At 43.7% G+C, this 27050-nt stretch overlaps 1 protein-coding gene across 1 annotated transcript in view; it reads right to left on the bottom strand.

Moving 5' to 3' along the window:
• LOC144505369 (ran-binding protein 17-like) overlaps positions 1-27050 on the bottom strand; it is a 1005849-nt gene that overhangs the window by 748726 nt on the left and 230073 nt on the right. The window contains exons 12-14 of the mRNA XM_078231487.1: positions 20339-20511; positions 16841-17034; positions 132-237 (exon numbers count right to left, since the gene is read on the bottom strand). Of these exons, the coding sequence (XP_078087613.1) occupies positions 132-237; positions 16841-17034; positions 20339-20511 (473 nt within the window). The remainder of the gene's footprint in view (positions 1-131; positions 238-16840; positions 17035-20338; positions 20512-27050) is intronic.

Genomic DNA, 27050 nt, shown 5'->3' on the forward strand with positions numbered 1-27050 from the left:
CCAAATTCAAAGAAACAAAAAGAGTTTCTGAGTTAATAGAGACAAAACTCATGCCATAAAATATGTATCTCATCACAAATGGTATTCCAAAATGTACAAAAATAGCATATTTCAAAAAAGCTATGACTTACCGATAAACTAATTCTCCATCCATTGAGTCTTGTTCATCAGTGCATGTAAAAGTTAATCTGCCTCCAATTACAGCACCAACTATATACACCAACCAAGCCAAGCGACCTGAGGATATAAAGAACAAATATTCAATTCTTCAATAACACAAAGGACGTTTGCCATTAAATTATGAAATACTTCAAATGGCTCTTTAACTAAAGGGCCCAGACTGATCAACTGGACATAACCATAGCTCTGTCAGGCGTCATATCTAGGACAGCCTATTTATGCCAAATTAAGATGTCAGAACTCTGACTAAAATTGAAACCCTGGTCTTCAGCAAATTGAAAACTTTAAGGTCTAGCACACTGCAACACTGTCAACTGGATGGGTTCATAAGAAAAACTCACATGCAATTAATTAAAGTACAGCTAACTTGAATGTGTTTTGGTATATAGCTTTATCCTAACATCAGTTCTGTTGCAGGCATTTGTTTGGATTGGTCACTTTTTTTGAAATGCATAAGGAAAGACATTGGCCAAGTGGTATTATCGCTCGCCAATTAATCCTGAATCTCAGCTAATGTTCTGGGGTCCCAGATTCGAATCCAGACATCCAGCAGATGGTGGCATTTGAATTCAATAAAAAAAATCTGGAATTATGAATCTATTGATGACCATGAAACAATTGTCGATTGTCAGAAAAACTCATCTGGTTCACTAATGTCATTTAGGAAGGAAATCTGTCATCCTTACCTGGTCTGGCCTACATGTGGCTCCAGAGCCACAGCAATGTGATTGACTCTCAACTGCCCTCAGGCAACTAGGGAGGGCAATATATGCTGACCAGCCAGCAACGCCCATGTCCCACGAATGAATTTTTAAAAAGATGCTTTGCTCAGTATTCAACAATTTTTGACCTGGTCAACGCACAAAAACTGCTTGATATGAATTACATTTCAATGCAGTTTAATAAGAACTCATTTTTGAAATATGGTCATTGTTCCAATAAGAGTTTTAACAACACCAGGTTAAAGTCCAACAGGTTTATTTGGTAGCAAACACCATTAGCTTTCGGAGTGCTGCTCCTTCGTCAAATGGAGTGCAACAGCAACCTCTGCAAGACGTGCCGGATCATCGACATGGATGCCATCATCTCACGTGAGAACACCATCCACCAGGTACACGGTACATACTCTTGCAACTCGGCCAACATTGTCTACCTGATACGCTGCAGGAAAGGATGTCCCGAGGCATGGTACATTGGGGAAACCATGCAGACGCTACGACAACGGATGAATGAACACCGCTCGACAATCACCAGGCAAGACTGTTATCTTCCTGTGGGGGAGCACTTCAGCAGTCACGGGCATTCAGCCTTGGATCTTCAGGTAAGCGTTCTCCAAGGCGGCCTTCACGACACACGACAGCGCAGAGTCGCTGAGCAGAAACTGATAGCCAAGTTCCGCACACATGAGGACAGCCTAAACCGGGATATTGGATTTATGTCACATTATCAGTAACCCCCACAGCTTGCCTCCTGAACTTGCAGACTGTCCTGTCTGGAGACAATACACATCTCTTTAACCTGTGCTTCATGCTCCCTCCACCCACATTGTCTGTATCTTTAAGATCTGGCTGGCTGTAGGGATTCGCATTCTAATCAGTATTCTGTAACTTGATTTCTGTGTCTCTGTGCCCTGTTTGAGAGCACATTTCCACTCCATCTGACGAAGGAGCAGCGCTCCAAAAGCTAATGGTGTTTGCCACCAAATAAACCTGTTGGACTTTAACCTGGTGTTGTTAAAACTCTTACTGTGTTCACCCCAGTCCAACGCCGGCATCTCCACATCATTGTTCCAATGCCAGGAAACACAGTAACGAGTCTGGCACAGAAAGATCCCATAAAATTCAGTACAATGATTGACTACATAGTACCTTTGACATGGTACCTCATAGTGGACTGGTACGAAAGATGAAGTCACACGGGATCAGACGAGAGCTGGCAAGATGGATACAGAATTGGCTTAGCCATAGAAGACAGAGGGTAGTAGTAGGGGGGTGCTTTTCTGAATGGAAGGTTGTGACTAGCGGTGTTCCACAGGGATCAGTTCTGGGATCTTTGTTGATTGTAGTATATATAAATGATTTGGAGGAAAATGTAACTGGTCTGATTGGTAAGTTCACAGACGACACAAAAATTGGTGGAGTGCGGATAGTGAAGAGGATTGTCAGAGAATACAGCAAGATATAGACCGGTTGGAGACTTGGGCAGAGAAATGGCAGATGGAGTTTAATCCAGACAAGTGTGAGATAATGCATTTTGGAAGGTCCAATGCATGTAGGAATTATACAGTCAATGGTTGAGCTCTTAGGAGTATTGACAGACAGAGAAATCTGGGCGTACATGTCCACCGATCACTGATGGATAATGTGGATCAGGTAGTCAAGAAAGCAGATGGCATACTTGCCTTCATCGGTCGGGGCACTGAGTATAAAAATTGGCAGGTCATGCTGCAGCCGTACAGAAACTTAGTTAGGCCTCATTTAGAATATTGTGTACAATTCTGGTCGCCACACTAGCAGAAGGAAGTGGATGCTTTGGAAAAGGGTACAGAAGAGGTTTACCAGGATGTTGCCTGGTTTGGAGGGTATTAGCTATGACAAGAGGTTGGATAAACTCGGTTTCTTCTCACTGGAACGACAGAGGTTGAGGGGTGATCTGATAGAGGTTTACAAGATTATGAGTGGCATGGATAGATTGGATAGGGAGAAGCTCATTCCTAGGATAGAAAAGTCAAGTACTAGGGGACATAGGTTTAAGTTGCGTGGGGAAAAGTTTAGAGGAGATGCGCAAGGCAAGTTTTTTTACACAGAGGATAGAACATTACAGCGCAGAACAGGCCCTTCGGCACACGATGTTGCACCGACCAGTTAAAAAAAAACTGTGACCCTCCAACCTAAACCAATTTCTTTTCGTCCATGAACCTATCTACGGATCTCTTAAACGCCCCCAAACTAGGCGCATTTACAACTGATGCTGGCAGGGCATTCCAATCCCTCACCACCCTCTGGGTAAAGAACCTACCCCTGACATCGGTTCTATAACTACCCCCCCTCAATTTAAAGCCATGCCCCCTCGTGCTGGATTTCTCCATCAGAGGAAAAAGGCTATCACTATCCACCCTATCTAAACCTCTAATCATCTTATATGTTTCAATAAGATCCCCTCTTAGCCGCCGCCTTTCCAGCGAAAACAATCCCAAATCCCTCAGCCTCTCCTCATAGGATCTCCCCTCCATACCAGGCAACATCCTGGTAAACCTCCTCTGCACCCTCTCCAAAGCCTCCACATCCTTCCTGTAATGTGGGGACCAGAACTGCACACAGTACTCCAAGTGCGGCCGCACCAGAGTTGTGTACAGTTGCAACATAACGCTACGACTCCTAAATTCAATCCCCCTACCAATAAACGCCAAGACACCATATGCCTTCTTAACAACCTTATCTACTTGATTCCCAACTTTCAGGGATCTATGCACACATACACCTAGATCCCTCTGCTCCTCCACACTATTCAAAGTCCTCCCGTTAGCCCTATACTCAACACATCTGTTATTCCTACCAAAGTGAATTACCTCACACTTCTCCGCATTAAACTCCATCCGCCACCTCTCGGCCCAACTTTGCAACCTGTCTAAGTCTTCCTGCAAACTACGACACCCTTCCTCACTGTCTACCACACCACCGACTTTGGTGTCATCAGCAAATTTGCTAATCCACCCAACTATACCCTCATCCAGATCATTAATAAATATTACAAACAGCAGTGGCCCCAAAACAGATCCCTGAGGTACACCACTTGTAACCGCACTCCATGATGAATATTTACTATCAACCACCACCCTCTGTTTCCTATCCGCTAGCCAATTCCTGATCCAATTTCCTAGATCACCCCCAATCCCATACATCTGCATTTTCTGTAGAAGCCTACCATGGTGAACCTTATCAAACGCCTTACTAAAATCCATATATACCACGTCCACTGCCTTGCCCCCATCCACCTCCTTGGTCACTTTCTCAAAAAACTCAATAAGGTTAGTAAGGCACGACCTACCTGCCACAAAACCATGCTGACTATCACCTATCAATTCATTACTCTCCAAATAACTATAAATCCTATCCCTTATAATTTTATCCAACATCTTGCCGACAACAGAAGTGAGACTCACCGGTCTATAATTCCCGGGGAAGTCTCTGTTCCCCTTCTTAAACAATGGGACAACATGGTGAATGTCTGGAACGCTCTGCTCAGGGAGGTGGTGGGAGCAGGTGTGATAGTGGCATTTAAGGGGCAATTAGACGAATAAATGAATAGGATGGGAATAGAAGGATACGGACTCCGTAAGTGCATACGGTTTTAGTTAAGGCAGACATCATGATCGGCGCAGACTTGGAGGGCCGAAGGGCCTGTTCCTGTGCTGTACAGTTCTTTGTTCTGATAATATGAGTTGACAGTTAGATGTCAGCAAGGGCAACTTGAGAGCTCCTCTGCTGTTTTGCAAATAACATGATATAATCCTCTACTTCCATTGACCTGAGAGGGATGATTGAGTCTTGGGTTAACATAGAACATAGAACATTACAGCACAGTACAGGCCCTTCGGCCCTCAATGTTGCGCTGACCAGTGAAACCAATCTAAAGCCCATCTAACCTACACTATTCCAATATCATAGAAATCATAGAAACCCTACAGTTGAGAAGGAGGCCATTCGGCCCATCGAGTCTGCACCGACTACAATCCCACCCAGGCCCTACCCCCACATATTTTACCCGCTAATCCCTCTAACCTACGCATTTTAGGATTCTAAGGGGCAATTTTTAACCTGGCCAATCAACCTAACCCGCACATCTTTGGACTGTGGGAGGAAACCGGAGCACCCGGAGGAAACCCACGCAGACACGAGGAGAGCGTGCAAACTCCACACAGACAGTGACCCGAGCCGGGAATCGAACCCGGGACCCTGGAGCTGTGAAGCAGCAGTGCTAACCACTGCGCTACTGTGCCGCCACACAATATCATCCATATGTTTATCCAATGACCATTTAAATGCCCTTAATGTTGGCAAGTCCACTACTGTTGCAGGCAGGGCATTCCACGCCCTTACTACTCTCTGAGTGAAGAACCTACCTCTAACATCTGTCCTATATCTATCACCCCTCAATTTTAAGCTACGTCCCCTCGTGCTAGCTATCACCATCTGAGGAAAAAGGCTCTCACTATCCACCCTATCTAATCCTCTCATCATCTTGTATGCCTCTATTAAGTCACCTCTTAACCTTCTTCTCTCTAACAAAAACAACCTCAAGCCCCTCACCCTTTCCTCATAAGACCTTCCCACCATACCAGGCAACATCCTAGTAAATCTCCTCTGCACCCTTTCCAATGCTTCCACATCCTTTCTATAATGCGGCAACCAGAACTGTACGCAATACTCCAAGTGCGGCCGCACCAGAGTTTTGTACAGCTGCAACATGACCTCCTGGCTCCGAAACTCAATCCCTCTACTAATAAAAGCTAACACTCCGCACGCCTTCTTAACAACCCTATCAACCTGGGTGCCAACTTTCAGGGATCTATGCACATGGACACCAAGATCTCTCTGTTCAGCCACACTACCAAGTATCTTACCATTAGCCCAGTACTCTGTAATCCTGTTACTTCTTCCAAAGTGAATCACCTCACACTTTTCCGCATTGAACTCCATTTGCTACCTCTCAGCCCAGCTCTGCAGCTTATCTATGTCCCTCTGTAACCTGCAACAACCTTCCGCACTGTCCACAACTCCACCGACCTTAGTGTCATCCGCAAATGCACTAACCCATCCTTCTACGCCCTCATCCAGGTCATTGATAAAAATGACAACCAGCAGCGGCCCCTAAACAGATCCTTGCGGTACACCACTAGTGACTGAACTCCAGGATGAATATTTCCCATCAACCACCGCCCTCTGTCTTCTCACAGCTTGCCAATTCCTGATCCAAACCGCTAAATCACCCTCAATCCCATGCGTCTGTATCTTCTGCAATCGCTTACCATGGGGAACCTTATCAAACGCTTTACTGAAATCCATATACACCACATCAACTGCTTTACCCTCATCCACCTCTTTGGTCACTAAGGTTTGTGAGGCACGACCTACCCTTCACAAAACTATGTTGACTATCCCTAATCAAATTATTCCTTTCTAGATGATTATAAATCCTATCTCTTATAATCCTTTCCAAAACGTTGCCCACAACAGAAGTAAGGCTCACTGGTCTATAATTACCAGGGTTGTCTCTACTCCCCTTCTTGAACAAGGGGACAACATTTGCTATCCTCCAGTCTTCTGGCACTATTCCTGGAGACAATGACGACATAAAGATCAAAGCCAAAGGCTCTGCAATCTCCTCCCTAGCTTCCCAGCGAATCCTAGGATAAATCCCATCCGGCCCAGGGGACTTATCTATTTTCACACTTTCCAGAATTGCTAACACCTCCTCCTTATTAACCTCAATCCCGTCTAGTCCAATAGCCTGTATCTCAGTATTCTCCTCAACAACATTGTCTTTTTCCTGCGTGAATACTGATGAAAAATATTCATTTAGCGCCTCTCCTATCTCTTCAGACTCCACGCACAACTTCCCACTACTGTCCTGTCTGAAAGATGGCACTTCTTACAAAGCAGCACTCCCTCGCAACTGCAAGAGGTTATATGTTCAAATCTCTGAAGTTAGACTTGAATCCATGACTTTCTAACTCAAAGATAAGAATGTCACCTCTAAAAAATGCTAACACCTGAAAGCTAATTAAAAGTACAAAAAAATAGAATAGGAACGTGCTCACTCATGCATGAGTCTACTCTTGTAGACCAAAAGTCCATCTGGACTTTTATTTGCACGCCTTTCTTCATGTCACTTTCAAGAACTCACACAGATTCAAACAAGGAAGAAAGCTCAGCATTGCTATTGTTTTGTTTTGCTCCCCTGGACAGAGCTCAGTTAGGGATCTTTCTCTAATGAACTTATTTCTTGATAAAACTATGGTGAGATTTTCATTGAAGGTCACTATAGGCTTTTCCTCCTTCTTGTAGTTGAGATCAGTTAGCAATAACAAAGATTAGCTGAGCCAAACAGACCAGTGTTTCAAGGTTCAATTTCCGATCTGTGCCAAATTAGCTGATGTTCACTGAGATGGTAGGTGGGTGCTGCAACTGATCTCAGTGCTTCTGAGTTAGGAATCAGATAGATTGCTGGTCTAGATCGCAATCCAATGCTCCTTGCTGGGATGTTCGTGCATATGCACGTTAGGCAAGAGATGTCTCTCACACCATTGTCACATTGACTATCTCAGCTCATTAGGGATCGAATCATGATCACTTGGATGATGTACTGCAGGGCAACTAAAAAGGAGAAAAACTGGTAATCACCTGGCATATGACATTTAATAAAATATCGTTTGGTTATCCGTAGCTATCCAAATCAAGAAAAAATATCTTTTTACCACATTAATTTCTTAAGAATGAATTCTATTTCCGTGTTCTTTTCTCCTTTTCTATAAGAACATTAGAAATAAGAGCAGGAAGTGTCATAAAGCCCTCGAGCCTCCGCCACCATTCAACATGATCATGGCTGATTTGATGCATCTCCCAGAAAAGGAGAAAATATATCAGGTTAGTAAATACAGAGCTTTTCTAACTTATCCTCCCTCACTTATAATCTTCCTAGCTTTAGTGTTCAATATGAGAGAGCACTATGAGTTGAAATGCTCACACAAGTCATACAACTGAAGTCCCTTGATACTGACAAAATCACCAGAAAAGCTAGATTTATCTTACTGAATTACTATTCTAGTAAAATACCCGAAGCCACCAAGCTCTTAACAGTTTAGCTTCAAGGATGATCTGAATCAATTTACTGGTGAAAGGCACTGTTAGGCTGCGTGGCATTGGAAATTTCCCATGTTTTATTTAGCAGTGACATCCTGAAATACAAACCATGAATCAGCATAAGACTGCTGTGGATTTCTCAAACTTGTCACCACCCTACTTAGAGTTTCTGACTAATTAAGAGCTGATTAGATTGGGAAATAGAAATCTGTGCTGGAGGTATGAATCACTGCACAAATCATTTGAACAGTTGTCAACTGTGACACAAGAGCTGCAACTCTAAGGGGAAAACAAAGAAATATATATAGCTATGCAGGGCTTTCTACCGATGCTAAGGAAGAAGAATGGGCAAACTGGGTGCTCTGGTGTACTTAACGCAGTGAAATAAGTGGCCACCTGTCTAAAATACTTCCACAAGTGAGAAAAGATGTACCTTTACAAATAATGTTGCTGGCTACTATATAGAACTAGATTTGAAAAGACGTCCATCTCAACCAAGCCACAACATGGACAGTGGATAGTCACTTAGCAACCATCAGGAAATGACAGCCACAAAGCTCTTTGTGCTCATTTTAAAAATATATGCACTCTGAACAGGGTTTTAGAAATCTGGTTGCTCAAGAGACAATATAATGTCCAGATGAAGTGCTGTTATAAAACCAATGTTAAATAGAATATCAAAAGCTTACATTACAATTTCTTTGTATCATATCTCTTGTTTTCTTACAAAAGACCCAAGTTGAATAGGGGCATGGATTTCTTGGGCTCCAACAGATTCTCATTGCCTCACACTCGGGGCATCTTTCCACAAGAGGCCATATTTCATATGTAAATTTAGACAGTGAGCATTGACAGGATGTTCAACTGTGTAGGGCATTACAGCTCTGCACCTCCCCCTTGCAATTGCCTTCTGTTTCATACACAAGCAATTCCAGCACATGTCACAGGGTGGTGATCAGAAATGAGACCTTTCTGCTGATTTCTGCTCCTCATCACACACAGTATTCCAGGCACTCTATTGGCTGAATCAGCAAACTGCACACAATATTCCAAATGTGGTCTCACCAAGGTCCTGTACAGTTGCAGCATAACCCCACAGCTCTTAAACTCCAACCCCCTGTTAATAAAAGCTAACACACTATAGGCCTTCTTCACGGCTCTGTCCACTTGAGTGGCAACCTTCAGAGATCTGTGGATATGAACCCCAAGATCTCTCTGTTCCTCCACATTCCTCAGAACCCTACCTTTGACCCTGTAATCCGCATTCAAATTTGTCCTACCAAAATGAATCACCTCGCACTTATCAGGGTTAAACTCCATCTGCCATTTTTCGGCCCAGCTCTGCATCCTATCAATGTCTCTTTGCAGCCTACAACAGCCCTCCACCTCATCCACTACTCCACCAATCTTGATGTCATCAGCAAATTTACTGATCCACCCTTCAGCCCCTTCCTCCAAGTCATTTATAAAAATCACAAATAGCCGAGTATCCAGCACTGATCCTTGTGGTACACCGCTGGTAACTGGTCTCCAGTCTGAAAATTTTCCATCCACCACCACCCTCTGTCTTCTATGAGAATTCAATCAAATTTGTGAGGCAAGACTTACCCTTCACGAATCCGTGTTGACTATCCCAGATTAAGCTGCATCTTTCTAAATGGTCGTAAATCCTTTCCCTCAGGACCTTTTCCATTAACTTACCGACCACCGAAGTAAGACTAACCGGCCTATAATTACCAGGGTCATTCCTATTTCCTTTCTTGAACAGAGGAGCAACGTTTGTCACTTTCCAGTCCTCTGGCACCATCCCCGTGGACAGTGAGGACCCAAAGATCAAAGCCAAAGGCTCTGCAATCTCATCCCTTGCCTCCCAAAGAATCCTAGGATATATCTCATCTGGCCCATATTCTTGCTTTCTCATCTTTCAATGCACACTTCCTGTAGACTCTGGACAGTGATCAGGAGTCAGAAGCACAGCTGGCTGGACTCTTGTTTAATTTGGGATTATTGCTTTCCCCTTTCAGTGCTATGCCAAAGTCAAATTCAACTACCTCTAGAAACCAATTGTGCCACTTTTTTGATCTGTAGGAGTTATTGCAATAATATTATCCATCAATTGTTAAAATAGAGCCTTTTCTTGCTCAACAGATGATAAGAAAACAAGCAAAGTTGTTTTCCAAGTATTCAAGTCACAAGCTTGAAGATTCCACAAAATAAATCTGATCAAAAACATATCAATATTTGGAAATGTTTATTTTCTCAACACTATGTTTTCTGTTGCATTTTGATTTGCAAGTGTTTGCCCCAAAAAACAGACATGAACCACATTTTGTTTCTGGAAACATCTAAACTAGTGGACTTCATTTCCCATTTCCCTGCTGGTCGGGGGCTTAACCCCCCGCTCCAGGCACGAATACACAATCTTGGCTGGTTCACTTCAGCACACATGCTGAGTGTCAGGGCAGACAATCCATTAGATGAAGCATTAAGCAGAACTGTTACCTGCTGAAGCTCCCATTGCATTATTCCTGCTAAGCTGGTCAACATTGCTCCTTCAACTAAAACCATTAGAAGTAGATTAACTGTCCCTTGACTCTTCATTGGATTTATGCACAAGATTTAGCATAGTTACCTATATAATATCATGGTTACTGATATAATAGTGATCATTGTACAGTAAATCATGGCACATTATATTGGGGTGGCACGGTGGCACAGTGGTTAGCACTGCTGCCTCACAGTGCCAGGGACCCGGGTTTGATTCCCGGCTTGGGTCACTGTCTGTGTGGAGTTTGCATATTCTCCCCATGTCTGTGTGGGATTCCTCTGGGTGCATCGGTTTCCTCCCACAGCCCAAAGCTGTGCTGGTTAAGTGGATTGGCCATGCTAAATTGCCCCTTACTGACATGGGGTCTAGCTAGGATAAATGCACGGGGTTATGGGGATAGGGCCTGGGTGGGATTGTGGTTGGTGCAGACTCGATGGGCCGAATGGCCTTTTTCTGCATTGTAGAATTCTATGATTCTTTGATTATATACTTTGTCACTTCTCTGAAGCCTGATAAACATTTTATAAATTTTCTCAAAATTCCTTCCCCTCCTTTAAATTCATAGCATTTTAAACTCCAGGTTTGATTTTTATTATTGATTTGCCTGATCTTTTATCTTAGTATTTTTAAATTCAGTGCTATCCTACACTATAGGCCCGAGCACCTCACATATATTTTTTCAATTTTAAACAAGGTTTACTTTTTGTCTTATCCCCCAGTCGACAACACCAGTGATTCCACATAATCCATGAAGCTGTATTTCTTTACTCGAGTGCATCTTGACTGAAGCAGTAAAATTTATGTGATATTTGTCAGGTTACCGTAATTCACTCTGGTGAATTTGATTTATTTCTTCATTCAGCCTAATGATGAACAGTTCTGTAGGGGGGATATGCTCTCATAGTGAAGTTCTAAAACCATCAAAGGATCTTAAGTCTATATTTTGCCAATTTCAGCTAGAATCAGGTTAGTAATGGATTTCCTTCTCCTAACTTAAAGAGCATTTTGTTTTAAAAGAAGTGCTTTTCCTGTGGGGTGAAAAATTGATGGTCACCCAATGGTAGGTCCCCAAAGAGGTTTAATACTTTGCACTAAGTAGAGGCATGCATTCCTGCTCGGCTGAGAACAGCAAGCACCTGGAGAACAGCAGGCATTCCTATCCTGGGTGTGAGACATGGCAGAGAAATTCACAAACCCAATCCTACCATGATCACAGCAACACAATGAGTCAGCTTTGGAGAGTGCAAAGAAGGTTCTCCAGGATGTTGGTCTCAAGAGTATTGACTATGGGGAGGGTTTGAATAAACTAGGATTGTTTTCACTGAAAAGATGAAGGCTGAGGGGAGACCTGATGGAGGTCTACAAAATTATGAGAGGCATAGACAGGGTGGATAATCAGAGGCTTTTTCCAAGGGTAGAAGTGTCCATTACAAGGGGCACAGGTTCAAGGTGAGAGGGGGAAAGCTTAAGGGTGATGTGCAGGGGAAGTTTTTCACATAGAGAATGGTGACTGCCTGGAACATGCTGCCAGAAGAGGTGGTGGAAGCAGGCACATTAGCAACATTAGCAGCACATTACCCTGGATGGGTACGTGACTAGGGAGGGAATAGAGGGATAGACTAAGGCAGAAGGTTTTGTTTTAGTTTAGTTAGGGCATCATGGTCAGCACAAGCTTGGAGGGCTGTGGGGCCTGTTCCTGTGCTGTACTTTTCTTTGTTTTGTTCTTTGTATTCAGTAAAACAAAAGAACCAATCTGTGGTTCATTCATTTGGTAGATTTGGGTATCTCCACCCCCCCCCCCCCCCACCACCTCCCCACCCCCCCCCCCCCCCCACTCCCCCACTTCTTAGAAAGTGGCATAAACATATTTCTTGCCAATTGGCTTGGTCTATCCTTTATAGGGATAAACTTACATTCCAATCTTCAGGGTGGTAAAGGATCTATCTTTAGATGCTGACTAACGTTCCCCCCCCCCCCCCCCACCCCTCTTCACATCCCTGCTATTTTCTGTTTTCTGGAAAAGATTTTCAGCATTTGTATTTTTGCTTTTTAATTCCTTAATGTACAAAGTTTCATCTTCAATCACTAGTCTGGACTGAATTAGCTGATTTGAGCCAGAGCGGCAATGAGGGTAAGACAATCAGCCTCAGAAATCCTGGAATTGAGGGTGGAGTAAGAATCTGCCATTATTCCAGGACATGCATCTTATCCAATGAGAAAGAAAGTGATCGTGTGTGTGTGTATATATGACAGGAAAGGGTAGAACTGGGCTCAGTATGATCTCAAACAGTTGAGTAACACGCCACGATATAAAAGAGGTAGCTAGAACCGCATGTAGGGTTCAGCACCCTCAGGGAGGGAAACAAAAACTATCTGTCAAAGAGAACCAGATTTGAAATGAATAAACAGAGCATGGTTAAGATTCTGCGATAAAACACATTATAGCAGGGGACCCCTATAACTTCAGCATCCCAACTGCCCTCCACTCACTGTGCCACAGAAAAACCTATGAGATGCGCTCTAATACAATAAAAGCACCCATCACCTCACTTTTCAAGGTTAACAGTTTAAGATGGCTACAATGTACTTGTCTTTGTTGACACCAAAAAATAATCTTAAATCCACTGCAAGATTTGCATAGTTTATATGAAATAAAAGGGGATCTAACAGATTACATCATCAGATGACGTGCCACAGAGCGTGGATGACGTGCACATAGCACTAAAAGTATGGTTGTTACATTGGTTGGCAACTGACAACAGCAGGGGCGCTAACACCAGAGGGTTGTTCAATGCATTGTTCGTCTGATGTGCAATAATTTATATTATTCTTTCAGGGGAAGTGGGCATCACTGGTTAGGCTGCAATTTTGTTGCCCATCCCTAAAAAAGGTGGTGGAGAACTGCCTTCTTGAATTGCTGCAACTCATGAAGGAACACCCACAGTGCTGCTGTGGAGTTCCAGAAATTTGACCCAGTTAGAACAAAGGAACAATATAGTGTCAAGTCATGGTGTGTGATTTGGAGGGGAACCTAGAGGTTACGGGTTTGAAAGGTGCTGTTGAAGGAGCCTTGGTGAGTTGCTACAGTGTATCTTGCAGATGGTACACACTGCTGCTGCTATGTCAGTGGTGGAGAGTGTGAATATTTAAGGTGGTGGGTTGGTTCCTCAATCAAGCAAGCTGCTTTGTCCTGGATGGTGTCAAGCTTCTTGAGTATGGTTGGAGCTGCACTCATCCAGGCAAGTGGAGAGTATTCCATCACACTCCTGACTTCTGCCTTGTAGATGGTAGACAAGCTTGGGGAGTCATGAGGTGAGTTACGTGCCTCATAATTCCAAGCCTCTGACTTACTCTTGTAGCCAGTCTTAAATGGCTGGTTCATTTCAGTTTCTGGTCAATGATTACCCTAAGGACGTTTGATAGTGGAGAATTCAGTGATGATAATGCCATTGAATAGCATAAGGAGACAGATTCTTTCTTGCTTGAGTTTCTCATTGTCTGGCACTATGTGTCACAAATGTTACTTACCAGTTATCAGCCCAAACTTGGATATGGTCCAAGTGTTGGGCATGGGCATGGACTGCATCAGTATGAGTCGTTGCCAATGGTGCTGAACATTATGCAGTCATCAGTTACCATCACCACTTCTGACTTTTATGATGGAAGGAAAGATGTTGGGCCGAGAACACTATCCTGAGGTACTGAGTTCCTTAAATCATCAGTGGCACTCAATGCAAGACCCATGTTTGAGGCTTGTGATAATCCTGGTTTGACAAGATTGAGGGACCCCCCCCCCCCCCCCCCCTTGTGATGGAGCTGGGATTTCTGACCAGCACTGCATCTTTGGAACTGGCATCTCAGTGAAGGCCCACATCAAAAGATCTAACTTTATAGAATCATAGAATTCGTACAGTGCAGATGGAGGCCATTCGGCCCATTGAGTCTGCACCAACCACAATCCCACCCAGGCCCTATTCCCAAAACCCCACATATTTACCCAGATAATCTCCTGACAATAGGGTCAATTTTAGCATGGCCAATCAACTAACCCGCGCATTTTTGGACTGTGGGAGGAAACCGGAGCACCCAGAAGAAACCCACACAGACACACACAGAGGAGAATGTGCAAACTCCACACCGACGGTAATCTGAGGCCAGAATTGAACCCAAGTCCCCGGCGCTGTGAAGCAGCAGTGCTAACCACTGTGCCACCGTGCTGCCCATTCTGCCTATAGGTTGACCTACTTCTTCCAATTTGGCCATCACTTCTCCTCTTCAGTTCGCGATAACCAGTCAATTAAAGTAGGCATTAGAACATAGAACATTACAGCGCAGTACAGGCCCTTCGGCCCTCGATGTTGCGCCGACCAGTGGAACCAATCTAAAGCCCCTCTAATCTACACTATTCCAATATCATCCATATGTTTATCCAATAACCATTTGAATGCTCTCAATGTTGACGAGTCCACTACTGCTGCAGGCAGGGCATTCCACGCCCTCACCACTCTCTGAGTAAAGAACCTACCTCTAACATCTGTCCTATATCTCTCACCCCTCAATTTAAAGCTATGTCCCCTCGTGCTAGCCAACACCATCCGAGGAAAAAGGCTCTCACTGTCCACCCTATCTAATCCTCTGATCATCTTGTATGCCTCTATTAAGTCACCTCTTAACCATCTTCTCTCTAACGAAAACAACCTCAAGACCCTCAGCCTTTCCTCATACGATTTTCCCACCATACCAGGCAACATCCTGGTAAATCTCCTCTGCACCCTTTCCAATACTTCCACATCCTTCCTATAATACGGCGACCAGAACTGTACGCAATACTCCAAATGCGGCCGCACCAGAGTTTTGTACAGTTGCAGCATGACCTCCTGGCTCCGAAACTCAATCCCTCTACCAATAAAAGTTAACACACCGTACGCCTTCTTAGCAACCCTATCAACCTGGGTGCTAACTTTCAGGGATCTATGCACATGGACACCCAGATCCCTCTGTTCATCCACACTACCAAGTACCTTACCATTAGCCCAGTACTCTGTATTCCTGTTACTCCTTCCAAAGTGAATCACCTCACACTTTTCCGCATTAAACTCCATTTGCCACCTCTCAGCCCAGCTCTGCAGCTTATCTATGTCCCTCTGTAACCTGCCACTTCCCTTTTTTTTTCTTTTTTTTTTACACTCATTGCAAGAGCTGTATGACTGATCAACAGTCCTTACTTTGATGCTGACAACTGAGTGTGCTGACCAGGCAGGAGGCCTGAAACATTAATTCCCCAGACCTCATGTTCTTTTCTGCTGTCAGTTTTCTTTCTGAACCCAGCATATAGCATTGTGTTTGGTGGGGAAAAGGAAGCTTTCCTGCTGGAAATCAATAAAAAAACTCATCTGGCTGCATGGGCCTTGGCTCCTCTTTCCAACAAGTTTGGGCTCATTGGAAAGCCATATGTGATTCCCTGCACAGGCCAAAGATTCAGACGGAAGGTTAAGGAGGTCAAAAAGATCGTGATGACAAAATAGGAGCGTGATCGGATATTTCAAACAGGAGCATGGTAGGTGTCCTGATCGTCCACTGCTGAGACCCAGGTTAATATCAGGAGTGTGAGACAGCAGGGGCATTGGAGGAGTTAAGTTTCACATGCATTTTTAATTGTCTGAACAGTGAGGAAGCCAGGATATCTTTAAACGGTTTGGCAATGTCACTTTTTCTGATTATATAGTATTTGCTAGTTGTATGCATACTCCAGTTAAAGTTCTCCATACAGGTACATCACCTTGATTGTTATCATTAGCAAAGGCACAGAGATAAAGCCTGTCAACATGGAAGAGCTGATTATAAAACCAATGGTCAAGTTTCACAAGTTGCCTTCACACAAACCACAAGGACGCATCTCAGAGGTGTCAGAGACTTCCATCACAAGTGAAAGTGTGCAGCTGGGAGAGGAGGATGGAAGATAGATAGGAAAATCTGTATTATTATGTGCCACTGGATGAGAAGAGAGAAACTCAGGGTGTCTGCAGTGGGGTTGGATGGTTGGTTGTGAGAGTTTCAGAGTGGTTGGGTTTGTGCAGCACTGTACGCCATTCTCAATATGCATCCAGGAAAGTTCACATTAAACCAGTTAAACTACAAGTAGCAATTGTCAAACTAAGCTCACGCAAAATTGAAGGAGTCAAATAAATCTTCAGGGGCCCATTTGATTTTACATGGACAAGGGCTTGAGAGAAAACCAAATGTTATTCACCTTCTTGGATTGCAATTTCTATATTCCTGCCGCTGGGAGCGCGGAGAAGCTCCTGGTAGGTCTGGGCAGACTGATCAAATAGCTGCACGAGCAGTGTACATGTTTTCTCATATTCACAGCGACTCACTGTACACAGCTGATCCAACTGCTGGAGAACCAGACCCATGTCATCCAAAGGATCCTCTAAACCATCCCTACAGAACAGAAAGAGGAAAATAATCTTTTCATAAATATCCAGCCAAAACGATAGCCTGCATAATTAAAAATGGCATTCCATTCGCTGTTGGATAACAAATATGTTTCCATAACCCTTTCATCCATTCACTGGAATAAAATTAGCAACTAATTTATAAAAATGGACTGATTCAATTGAAAAAGTGATTCCTTAAAGACAATTTCTCCTCTCCTTACTGAGGGATTGAGTACAAATTCACAAATCTTTCCCCACTCAACTGGCTATTTGTTAAGTGTGGGCCATGTTCCTTTCCAAGTTATTTGGCTGCGGGGGCATGACAATCTTGTTGTTACCTGATATCCATAAGCGATCCCAACAAGAACAGCATTCATAAATGGGACTGTTGAGTAATTGATCCCCCATGCCCCCTCCCAACTCAGAAACATTAAGCTCAGTTATAGTCACCATATTATTAGAAAAGGGTAACATGTGTATTCTAAATTTACAGTTTACTCTGCATATCAATAGAATTCTCAACTTTGAATGTCAAAAGTCACAGATTAACAAGCATACAATTATTAAATTTGCATTCAACTGCAGCACTTGCAAATGAGTTTTAACTGGTGAATTCAACAAGCTCAATACACAAGTTGATCAGATATATGAACACACAAATTAGAAGCAAGAGTAGGCCACTTGGTTCCTCAAGCCTGCTCCACCATTCAATAAGATCATGGCTGACATGATTTTAACCTCAACTCCACATTCCTTTCTCAATATAACTCCAAAATATCTATTCCAACAAGTCACATACTTACATTAAAGGTGCATAAAAGGTGCATGTGATAATATATCATTCAATATTGATTTGATGATATTCTGCCTTTGCCGTTACAGATCAGTCTTACAGTGTTGACATGGGTGAAAATAACTTCAGCTCTAACTTCCTTTTTCCTTGATTACCAGAGTCACGCTCTCAAACTTCCCAGCTCCAGGCTGAGGTGTTATATGGGTGTTCAGTATGGCTTCAAGGTCTCCCTTCTCATCAAAGAATCATAGAATAGTTAGAGCACAGAGGCATTCATTTGGCTTGTCCTGTCCATGATGGTACTCCACAATAGCAATTCACCTCATCCCAGTTCCCTGCCATTGCTCTGCAATTTATTTTCTCTTCGGATGTTTATACAACTCTCTTTGAAAAGCCATGAATGAATCTGCCTCCACCACATTCACAGGTGTGCATTCCAAATTTTAACACTATGTAAAATGACTTTTCCTCATGTCAATGTTGCTTCTTTTGCCAATTACCTAAAATCTGAGTCTTCTGGTTCTCATTCTTTCTTTGAATGTGAAGAGTTTCTCTCACTGTCTACTCTGTCACAAGAACACAAGAAACAGGATTACGAGTAGACCATGAGCCTGTTGCAAAGTTCAAAACAATCATGGCTGATCTTGGAATTCAACTCCATTTTCCTGCCTGCCTCCCATCTCCCCTAAATCATTATCCTCTTCACAGTGCACAATACTTCCAAGTTTTCTGTTATCAACAAATTTTTAACTTGTGCTCTGATCACTCAAGTTTAGTCATTAATATATGTCAAGAAAGGCAATGGTCCCTGTACAGACTACTTGGGAAATCCACTCCTCCAGTCTGAAAATCAACTGCTCACCACTTCCCTGTCTCCTGTCACTCTGTCAACTTTGTAGCCATGCTGTCACTGTCCCTTTTATTCCTTGTGCTTTAACTTTGTTGTCAAGCCTATTATGTGGCGCTTTATCAAACACATTTTGTAAGACCAGATATCAACTGCATACCCTCATCAATCTTCTCTGTTTCCTCATTGAAAACTCAATCGAGTTGATCAAATACAATTTGCCTTTAATAAATTTGGACTGAATTTCCTTAATTAATCTCAAACTTATCCTGTTGTCTATTAATTTTGTCCCATATTAATATTTCTGAAAGCCTTCCCACCACCATGGTTAAACAAACTGGTCTACAGTTACTGGGTTTGCTCCTTTTTGAGCAAGGTTGTATGTAATATTTGCAATTCTCATGGTCCTCTGGCATCAGCCCACATTTAAAGCGGATTGGAAGATTATGACCAGCACCTCTGCAGTCTCCATACCTGTTTTTTATTCTATCATGGGATGCGAGCATACATGACAAGCATCTGTTGCCCTTCCCTAACAACCCTCAAGAAAGCAGTGGTGGCCAAACCGATTGCTGCAGTCAATCTGGTGCAGGTACATCCACAAGTTAGTGAGGTAGTTCCAGGTTCTTGACCCAGTGACATTGAAGAAATGGCAATACAGTTCCAAGTCAGGGTGGTGTGTGGCTTGGAGGGGAATTTGCAAGTGATGGTTTTCCCAGGCATCTGTTGCCTTTATGTTCTAAGTGATCGAGGTTGGGAGTTTGGACGACGTTATCAAAGGAAACTTGGTGAGTTGCTGTGTGATGGTACACACTGCTGCTATTGTGCATCAGTGGTGGAGGGATGAATATTTCAAGCAGTGGATGGAGTGCCAATCAAGCAAGTTGTTTTGTCCTAGTTGATGTCGAGCTTCTTGAGTGTTGTTGGAGCTACACTTGTCCAGACACATCCCTCAACAGCCTCAGATGCATCCCAACTGATCCAAATTTAAGTAGTCAGTCTTTCTACTACCTCCTCTTTATCAATCTTAACCCGTCCAGTATCTCAACCACTTCCTTTTTCACTATGACTCTGGCAGCATCTTCTTCCTCAGTAAAGACAGATACAAAATACTTACTTTGTGCCTCAGCTAAGCCCTTTGGTCCCACCCCTTTTCTTAGCACCACTTTACTATTTGTATGCCTTAAAGTTGAAACATTAATCCTATTTCTCTCTGTGCACAGTAGCTGCTAGACCTGTTGAGTAGTTCCAGCATTTTCTGTTTCGATATTCGCTTTCCAGCACCCACTACATTTTTCTGTTGTATTGTGCATCAAATTTTCTGGCTTGAATGGCAGACTTACTCATGCCTTTAGGTAAATCTGACCATTTGGGATACACAATTGAGGTTTGAAACAACAACCCCATAGTGCTTTTAATATAAATGTTCCAAGGTACTTCACAACAGTATTACGAAATAAAATTTGACATCCAGTCACATGAACAAATATTAGGACAGATGGCCAAAGCTTGGTCAAAGACGTCAGGTACAGAATGTCATAAAGGAGGAAAGCGAGGTCGAGAGACAGAGTATGATAGGGAGGGTATTACAGAGCTGAGGGCAAGAAAACTTTGGTGGACAGTTGGAATGGAATATCTAACATCAAATACAGTCTGTGATGGCTGTACCTTATGATTAGAGGCACTGACTCCAATCTTGAAGTAATGTAAGCTTTTGTAACTTCTGGTGCATATGTCTCCATCAGATGAGGTTCAGTAGATTTAACGAAGGGGACTGATGCAACCATTCGCTGCCACAGACTCAGTAGATAGTGCACGCTGTTTGGAGTAAACTCCCAATGCTGTTCAAAAGGGAAAAACAAAACTAAATGATATTGGACTAAATGTAGGAATTCCTAAACTATTTTATAGGATTCAAAATGTTTGGGAAAATTATATTAAAATGTCCATTAGCTAGTCGTATCTCTGGAATGTTTTTGTAATTTTTTTGTCTGTAGTGCAGGTAGTTTGAAAAGTCAACGTACATGGTTGCATTAAAAGTAGTATTTGCTGACTCATTCAATGCGAACGTACTCTTATAGGCTATCCAGATCACTTTACTTAATACTCATCCATTGGTGGTTTCCATGGGATCTTCTGCAGGGCTATTTGATGTCAATTCCTCTTGGTTTTATAGGGCTAGAGATTGATTTCCTCTGATGGGTGTTAAAATGGAAAACGGAGCAGTATGATCACAATGAGGTAGATATAATTCCTGTACCCCTTTTCTATTGTTGACTAAGGTTTTAATTAATTAAACATTTTGATTGAGTGACTGCTTCAAAAAATATGCTTTAACTTCAGTGCAATAGACCTTAAAACCCAGGGAGTTTTGAGCAGTATATACTCAAGACTCTGGTAGGATCATAAAATCATCAGAAGTAGGAGCAGAGTGGGGCCAGCTCCACCATTCAGTAAGATCATGGCTAATCCAATCTGGTCTTAACTCCACTTGCCTTCTTGGTCCCCATAAACCAAATAGAGGATTGGGAAATCTTTAAAGGTCAGCAGAAAGCCACAAAGAAAGCTATAAAGAAAGGTAAGATGGATTATGAGAGTAAACTAGCTCAGAATATAAAAACAGATAGCAAATGTTTCTACAAATATATAAAACGAAAAAGAGTGGCGAAAGTAAACATTGGTCCTTTAGAGGACGAGAAGGGGGACGTAATAACTGAAAATGAGAAAATGGCTGAGGCATTGAACAGGTATTTTGTGTCGGTCTTCACAGTGGAAGACACAAATAACATGCGAAAAATTGATAACAGGAAGGCTATGGCAGGTGAGAACCTAGAAACTTTCATTATCACGAAAGAGGTAGTGTCGGGCAAGTTAATGGGGCTAAAGGTAGACAAGTCTCCTGGTCCTTATGGAATGCATCCCAGGGTACTAAAAGAGTTGGTGGGAGAAATAGCAAATGCACTAGTGGTAATTTACCAAAATTCGCTGGACTCTGGGGTGGTTCCCGCAGATTGGAAAACTGTGACGCCACTGTTTAAAAAAGGAGGTAGACAAAAGGCAGGTAACTATAGGCCAGTTAGCTTAACTTCTGTAGTCGGGAAAATGCTTGAATCTATCATCAAGGAAGAAATAGCGAGACATCTGGATATAAATTGTCCCATTGGTAAGACGCAGCATGGGTTCATGAAGGGCAGGTCATGTTTGACTAATTTGGTGGAATTCTTTGAGAACATTACATGTGCAGTGGACAATGGGGAACCTGTAGATGTGGTGTATCTGGATTTCCAGAAGGCATTTGACAAGGTGCCGCACCAAAGACTGCTTCATAAGATAAAGGTGCATGGTGTTACGGGTAATGTATTAGCATGGATAGAGGATTGGTTAACGAACAGAAAGCAAAGAGTGGGGGTAAATGGGTGTTTCTCTGGCTGGCAATCAGTGACTAGTGGTGTGCCTCAAGGATCAGTGTTGGGACCGCAATGGTTTACGATTTACATAGATGATTTGGGGTTGGGGACCAAGTGTAGTGTGTCAAAATTCGCAGATGACACTAAGATGGGTGGAAGAGCAAAGTGTGCAGAGGACGCTGAAAGTCTGCAAAGGGATATAGATAGTCTAAGTGAGTGGACGAGGGTCTGGCAGATGGAGTATAATGTGGGTAAATGTGAGATCATCCATTTTGGTGGGAATAACAGCAAAATGGACTATTTTTTAATGGTAAAAAATTGCAGCGTGCTGCTTGCAGAGGGACTTGGGTGTCCTTGTGCAGGAATCTCAAGGAGTTGGTTTGCGGGCACAGCGGGTAATTAAGAAGGCAAATGGAATTTTGTCCTTCATTGCCAGAGGGATGGAGTTTTGAAACAGCGAGATTATGTTGCAGCTGTATAAGGTGTTGGTGAGGCCAGACCTGGAGTACAGTGTACAGTTTTGGTCTCCTTACTTGAGAAAGGATATACTGGCACTGGAGGGGATGCAGAGGAGATTTCACTAGGTTGATTCCAGAGTTGAGAGGGTTGGCTTATGAGGAGAGACTGAGTAGACTGGGGCTATACTCATTGTGCAGTCGGGAATGGGTTAATGAACTTTGTCACACTTAAGCATTAAGACCCAAACTCTGTGATTTTGTTGAGAACACTGCAGAGTCCATGTTTTTGTCAGAGTTCGGTGTTTTTCATGTCTGTGCCAGATAAAAGGAACAGCTATTCCTCTGTCTCCATTTGTTATCAAGAAATGCGATTAACCCAGCTCGAAATAAACTAAACAGTCTCCATTTTTATGTACCTTTGTTTAACACGATGGAGTTGACATGTATGCCTTCTGTCTTTGTATAACCATGGATTCATATATATAGATTCATCATACGTTATTCATCTTATCCTGATATAAAGTATTATACAAACCTGTATGTAGATTAGGTAACTTGTTTGTGCAAAACCTGTGATATAAATGACGAACAATCGTGGCCTTGGAGATCGAACAAACTATGCAGAGCAAGATACTGCTAATACAACAAGAATCTCACCATGAACAATGACAGACATCTTAGAGAATTGCAATGTAATGAGGGCGGGGCCCGGGACATATATAAACTCTGTTCTTACTTGTGTTCGATGAGAAGGCTGGGGGTCCACTGTTAGGAACTTCACTTCTCCCACAATTGTGAAAATAAACCTGCATTTTGATCTACTAATAGTGTCAGAGGTTTTTTACCTACAACACATTGGAATTCAGAAGAATGAGGGGAGATCTTATAGAAACATATAAGATTATGAAGGGAATAGATAAGATAGAAGCAGGGAAGTTGTTTCCACTGGCGGGTGAAACTAGAACTAGGGGGCATAGCCTCAAAATAAGGGGAAGCAGATTTAGGACTGAGTTGAGGAGGAACTTCTTCAAACAAAGGGTTGTGAATCTATGGAATTCCCTGCCCAGTGAAGCAGTTGAGGCTACCTCATTGAATGTTTTTAAGGCAAGGATAGATACATTTTTGAATAGTAAAGGAATTAAGGGTGAGTGGGTGGGTAAGTGGAGCTGAGTCCACAAAAAGATCAACCATGATCTTATTGAATGGCGGAGCAGGCGCGAGGGGCCAGATGGCCTACTCCTGCCCCTAGTTCTTATGTTCTTATAAACTTTTACTCCCTTTGCACATTAAAAAAATCTGTCTAACTCAGCCTTGAATATATTAAATAGCTCAGTCTCCACTGCTCTCTGTGGAAAGGAATTCCAAATTAATGACCATCAGAGAAGGAATTACCTCTAATCTCCATCTTCACTTTTTAAACTGTGCCCCCTAGTTCTTGATTTTCGCTGCCACCCCCCTGGCCTCAGAGCAAGGGGGTAAACATCCTCCTAGTATCTTCCCTGGCAAGCACCCGAAGAATGTTTCAATAAGTTAACCTTTCATTCTTCTAAATTCCATCAGTATAGGCCCAACCTGCTTAGTCTCTCCTCATAAAACAACATCCTCACCTCAGAAATAAGCCAAGTGAACCTTCTCTGAACTGCTTCTAATGTGAGAATATCCCTCCTTAAGTTAGGACACCAAAACTGTACTCAGCACTCGGTGTGATTTCACCAAGGTCCTCAGTGCCGGATTTAGGCACAAGCTAAACAAGCTACAGCTTAGGGCCTCACAATCTGCAGGGGCCTCACAAAATACAGCGATACATGATCACTGGTACACTACCAGCCACAGATTACTCTTCCCTGCAGGGACAAGAGAGCGGGAGAGATGGCTGTGGCTGGTCGTGTACCAGTGATGGTGTATCCCTTTACAGGCCCAGCTTGGTCCATCTCCAGTGTTTCCTCTTGGACTTGTACTGATCTTGTAGCCGGTTTTCATGCGGATCCACTGTGGAATCAGCCAGTTCTGCTTCATCTTCTTAGCGAGGAGTCGCTTCATCCTGAAGGTTTTGTGGGATGGCATGGCTGTATGTCCACTCTGGCAGGACAGATTCGTTCCTCCGGTGGGGAGGAGGGATCACCCGCAGAGTGGCAGCGGACCCCCCTGCCCCCTGCGTCCCCACTGATTGGCCGCAGACTGGCAGCGGAACACCCCCGACCAGAGGATGATCTGGGTCCCACCGCACCCCCCCCTCCCCACGCCCCCCCACTAGAGGATGATCGTCAGAGAGCCGCTCTCTCCGCTTTCTGCTTTTTTTTTCTTTCGCACCCGGGCGCGCTCTGTCAGATTTTTTTCGAACTGCGCATGCGCAGTTCAGAGCTCCAATCGGTCCGCCAGCACTAATCCCGGCCCACAGCGCGAATCGGACCGGAGCCGGCAAAACGCGTATGGACGCGCTGGGAAGAGGATTCCAGGTGTGGATCTATTTGACGCCCAGATTCGGCACTTAGACTCAAAATGGTAAAATCAGGCCCTGGGACTTTTTTCTCCGGAGACTAAAAGGCTGAGCGGTGATCTTAGAGGTTTATAAAATAACGAGGGGCATAGATCAGCTAGATAGTCAATATCGTTTCCCAAAGGTAGTAGAGTCTAAAACTAGAGGGCTGGGTCTTTTGGATATAGATGGGCCTTTTTCTAAATGGAGGTCGGTCACCAGTGGTGTGCCCCAGGGATCTGTTCTGGGACCCTTGCTGTTTGTCATTTTCATAAATGACCTGGATGAGGAAGCAGAGGGATGGGTTGGTAAGTTTGCCGACGACACGAAGGTTGGTGGGGTTGTGGATAGTCTGGAGGGATGTCAGAAGTTATAGAGGGACATAGATAGGATGCAAGACTGGGCGGACAAGTGGCAGATGGACTTCAACCCAGATAAATGCGTCGTGGTCCATTTTGGTAGGTCAAATGGGATGAAGGAGTACAATATAAAGGGAAAGACTCTTAGTACTGTAGAGGATCAGAAGGACCTTGGGGTCCGGGTCCATAGGACTCTGAAATCGGCCCCGCAGGTGGAGGAGGTGGTAACGAAGGCGTATGGTGTGCTGGCCTTTATCAATCGAGGGATTGAGTTTAGGAGTCCGGGGATAATGATGCAGCTATATAAGACCCTCATCATACCCCACTTGGAGTACTGTGCTCAGTTCTGGTCACCTCACTACAGGAAGGATGTGGAAAAGATTGAAAGGGTGCAGAGGAGATTTACAAGGATGTTGCCTGGATTGAGTGGCATGCCTTATGAGGATAGGCTGAGGGAGCTCAGTCTTTCTCCTTGGAGAGACGAAGGATGAGAGGAGACCTAATAGAGGTGTATAAGATGTTGAGAGGCATAGATCGGGTGGACTCTCAGAGGCTTTTTCCCAGGGTGGGAATGTCTGCTACGAGAGGACACAGGTTTAAGGTGCTGGGGGGTAGGTACAGGGGAGATGTTAGGGGTAAGTTTTTCACACAGAGGGTGGTGGGCGAGTGGAATCAGCTGCCGTCAGAGGTGGTGGAGGCAAACTCAATAGGGTCTTTTAAGAGACTCCTGGATGAGTACATGGAGCTTAATAGGATGGAGGGTTATAGGTAGGTCTAGGAGGTAGGGATGTGTTCGGCACAACTTGTGGGCCGAAGGGCCTGTTTGTGCTGTAGTTTGTCGATGTTTCTAAGTTTCTATAGGTTTAAGGTGGGAGGGGAGAGATACAAAAGTGTCCAGAGGGGCAATTTTTTCACAGAGGGTGGTGAGTGTCTAGACAACGTTGGCCGAGTTGCAAGAGTATGTACCGTGTCTACCGTATCTACCTGATACGCTGCAGGAAAGGATGTCCCGAGGCATGGTACATTGGGGAAACCATGCAGACGCTACGACAACGGATGAATGAACACCGCTCGACAATCACCAGGCAAGACTGTTCTCTTCCTGTGGGGGAGCACTTCAGCAGTCACGGGCATTCAGCCTTGGATCTTCAGGTAAGCGTTCTCCAAGGCGGCCTTCACGACACACGACAGCGCAGAGTCGTTGAGCAGAAACTGATAGCCAAGTTCCGCACACATGAGGACGGCCTAAACCAGGATGTTGGATTTATGTCACATTATCAGTAACCCCCACAGCTTGCCCCTGGTCTTGCATAATCTCACCAGCTGTTCTGTCTGGAGATAATAAACATCTCTTTAACCTATGTTTAATGTTCCCTCCAACCACATTATCTGTACCTTTGAAGACCTGGCTGGCTGTAGAGATTTGCATTCTAATGAGTATTCTGTAACTTGATTTCTGTGTTTGTGCACTGTTGGAGAACAGAGACCACTCCATCTGACGAAGGAGCTGTGCTCCGAAAGCTTATGGTATTTGCTACCAAATAAACCTGTTGGACTTTAACCTGGTGTTGTGAGACTTCTTACTGTGCTTACCCCAGTCCAACGCCGGCATCTCCACATCATAACATTGTTACAGACAGGAGAGGATTTAAGCAACCCAGATTTCTTCCCTCTCCACGC

Source organism: Mustelus asterias, chromosome 16 (genome assembly GCF_964213995.1).
Source record: "Mustelus asterias chromosome 16, sMusAst1.hap1.1, whole genome shotgun sequence".
Classification (NCBI taxonomy): Eukaryota; Metazoa; Chordata; class Chondrichthyes; order Carcharhiniformes; family Triakidae; genus Mustelus; species Mustelus asterias.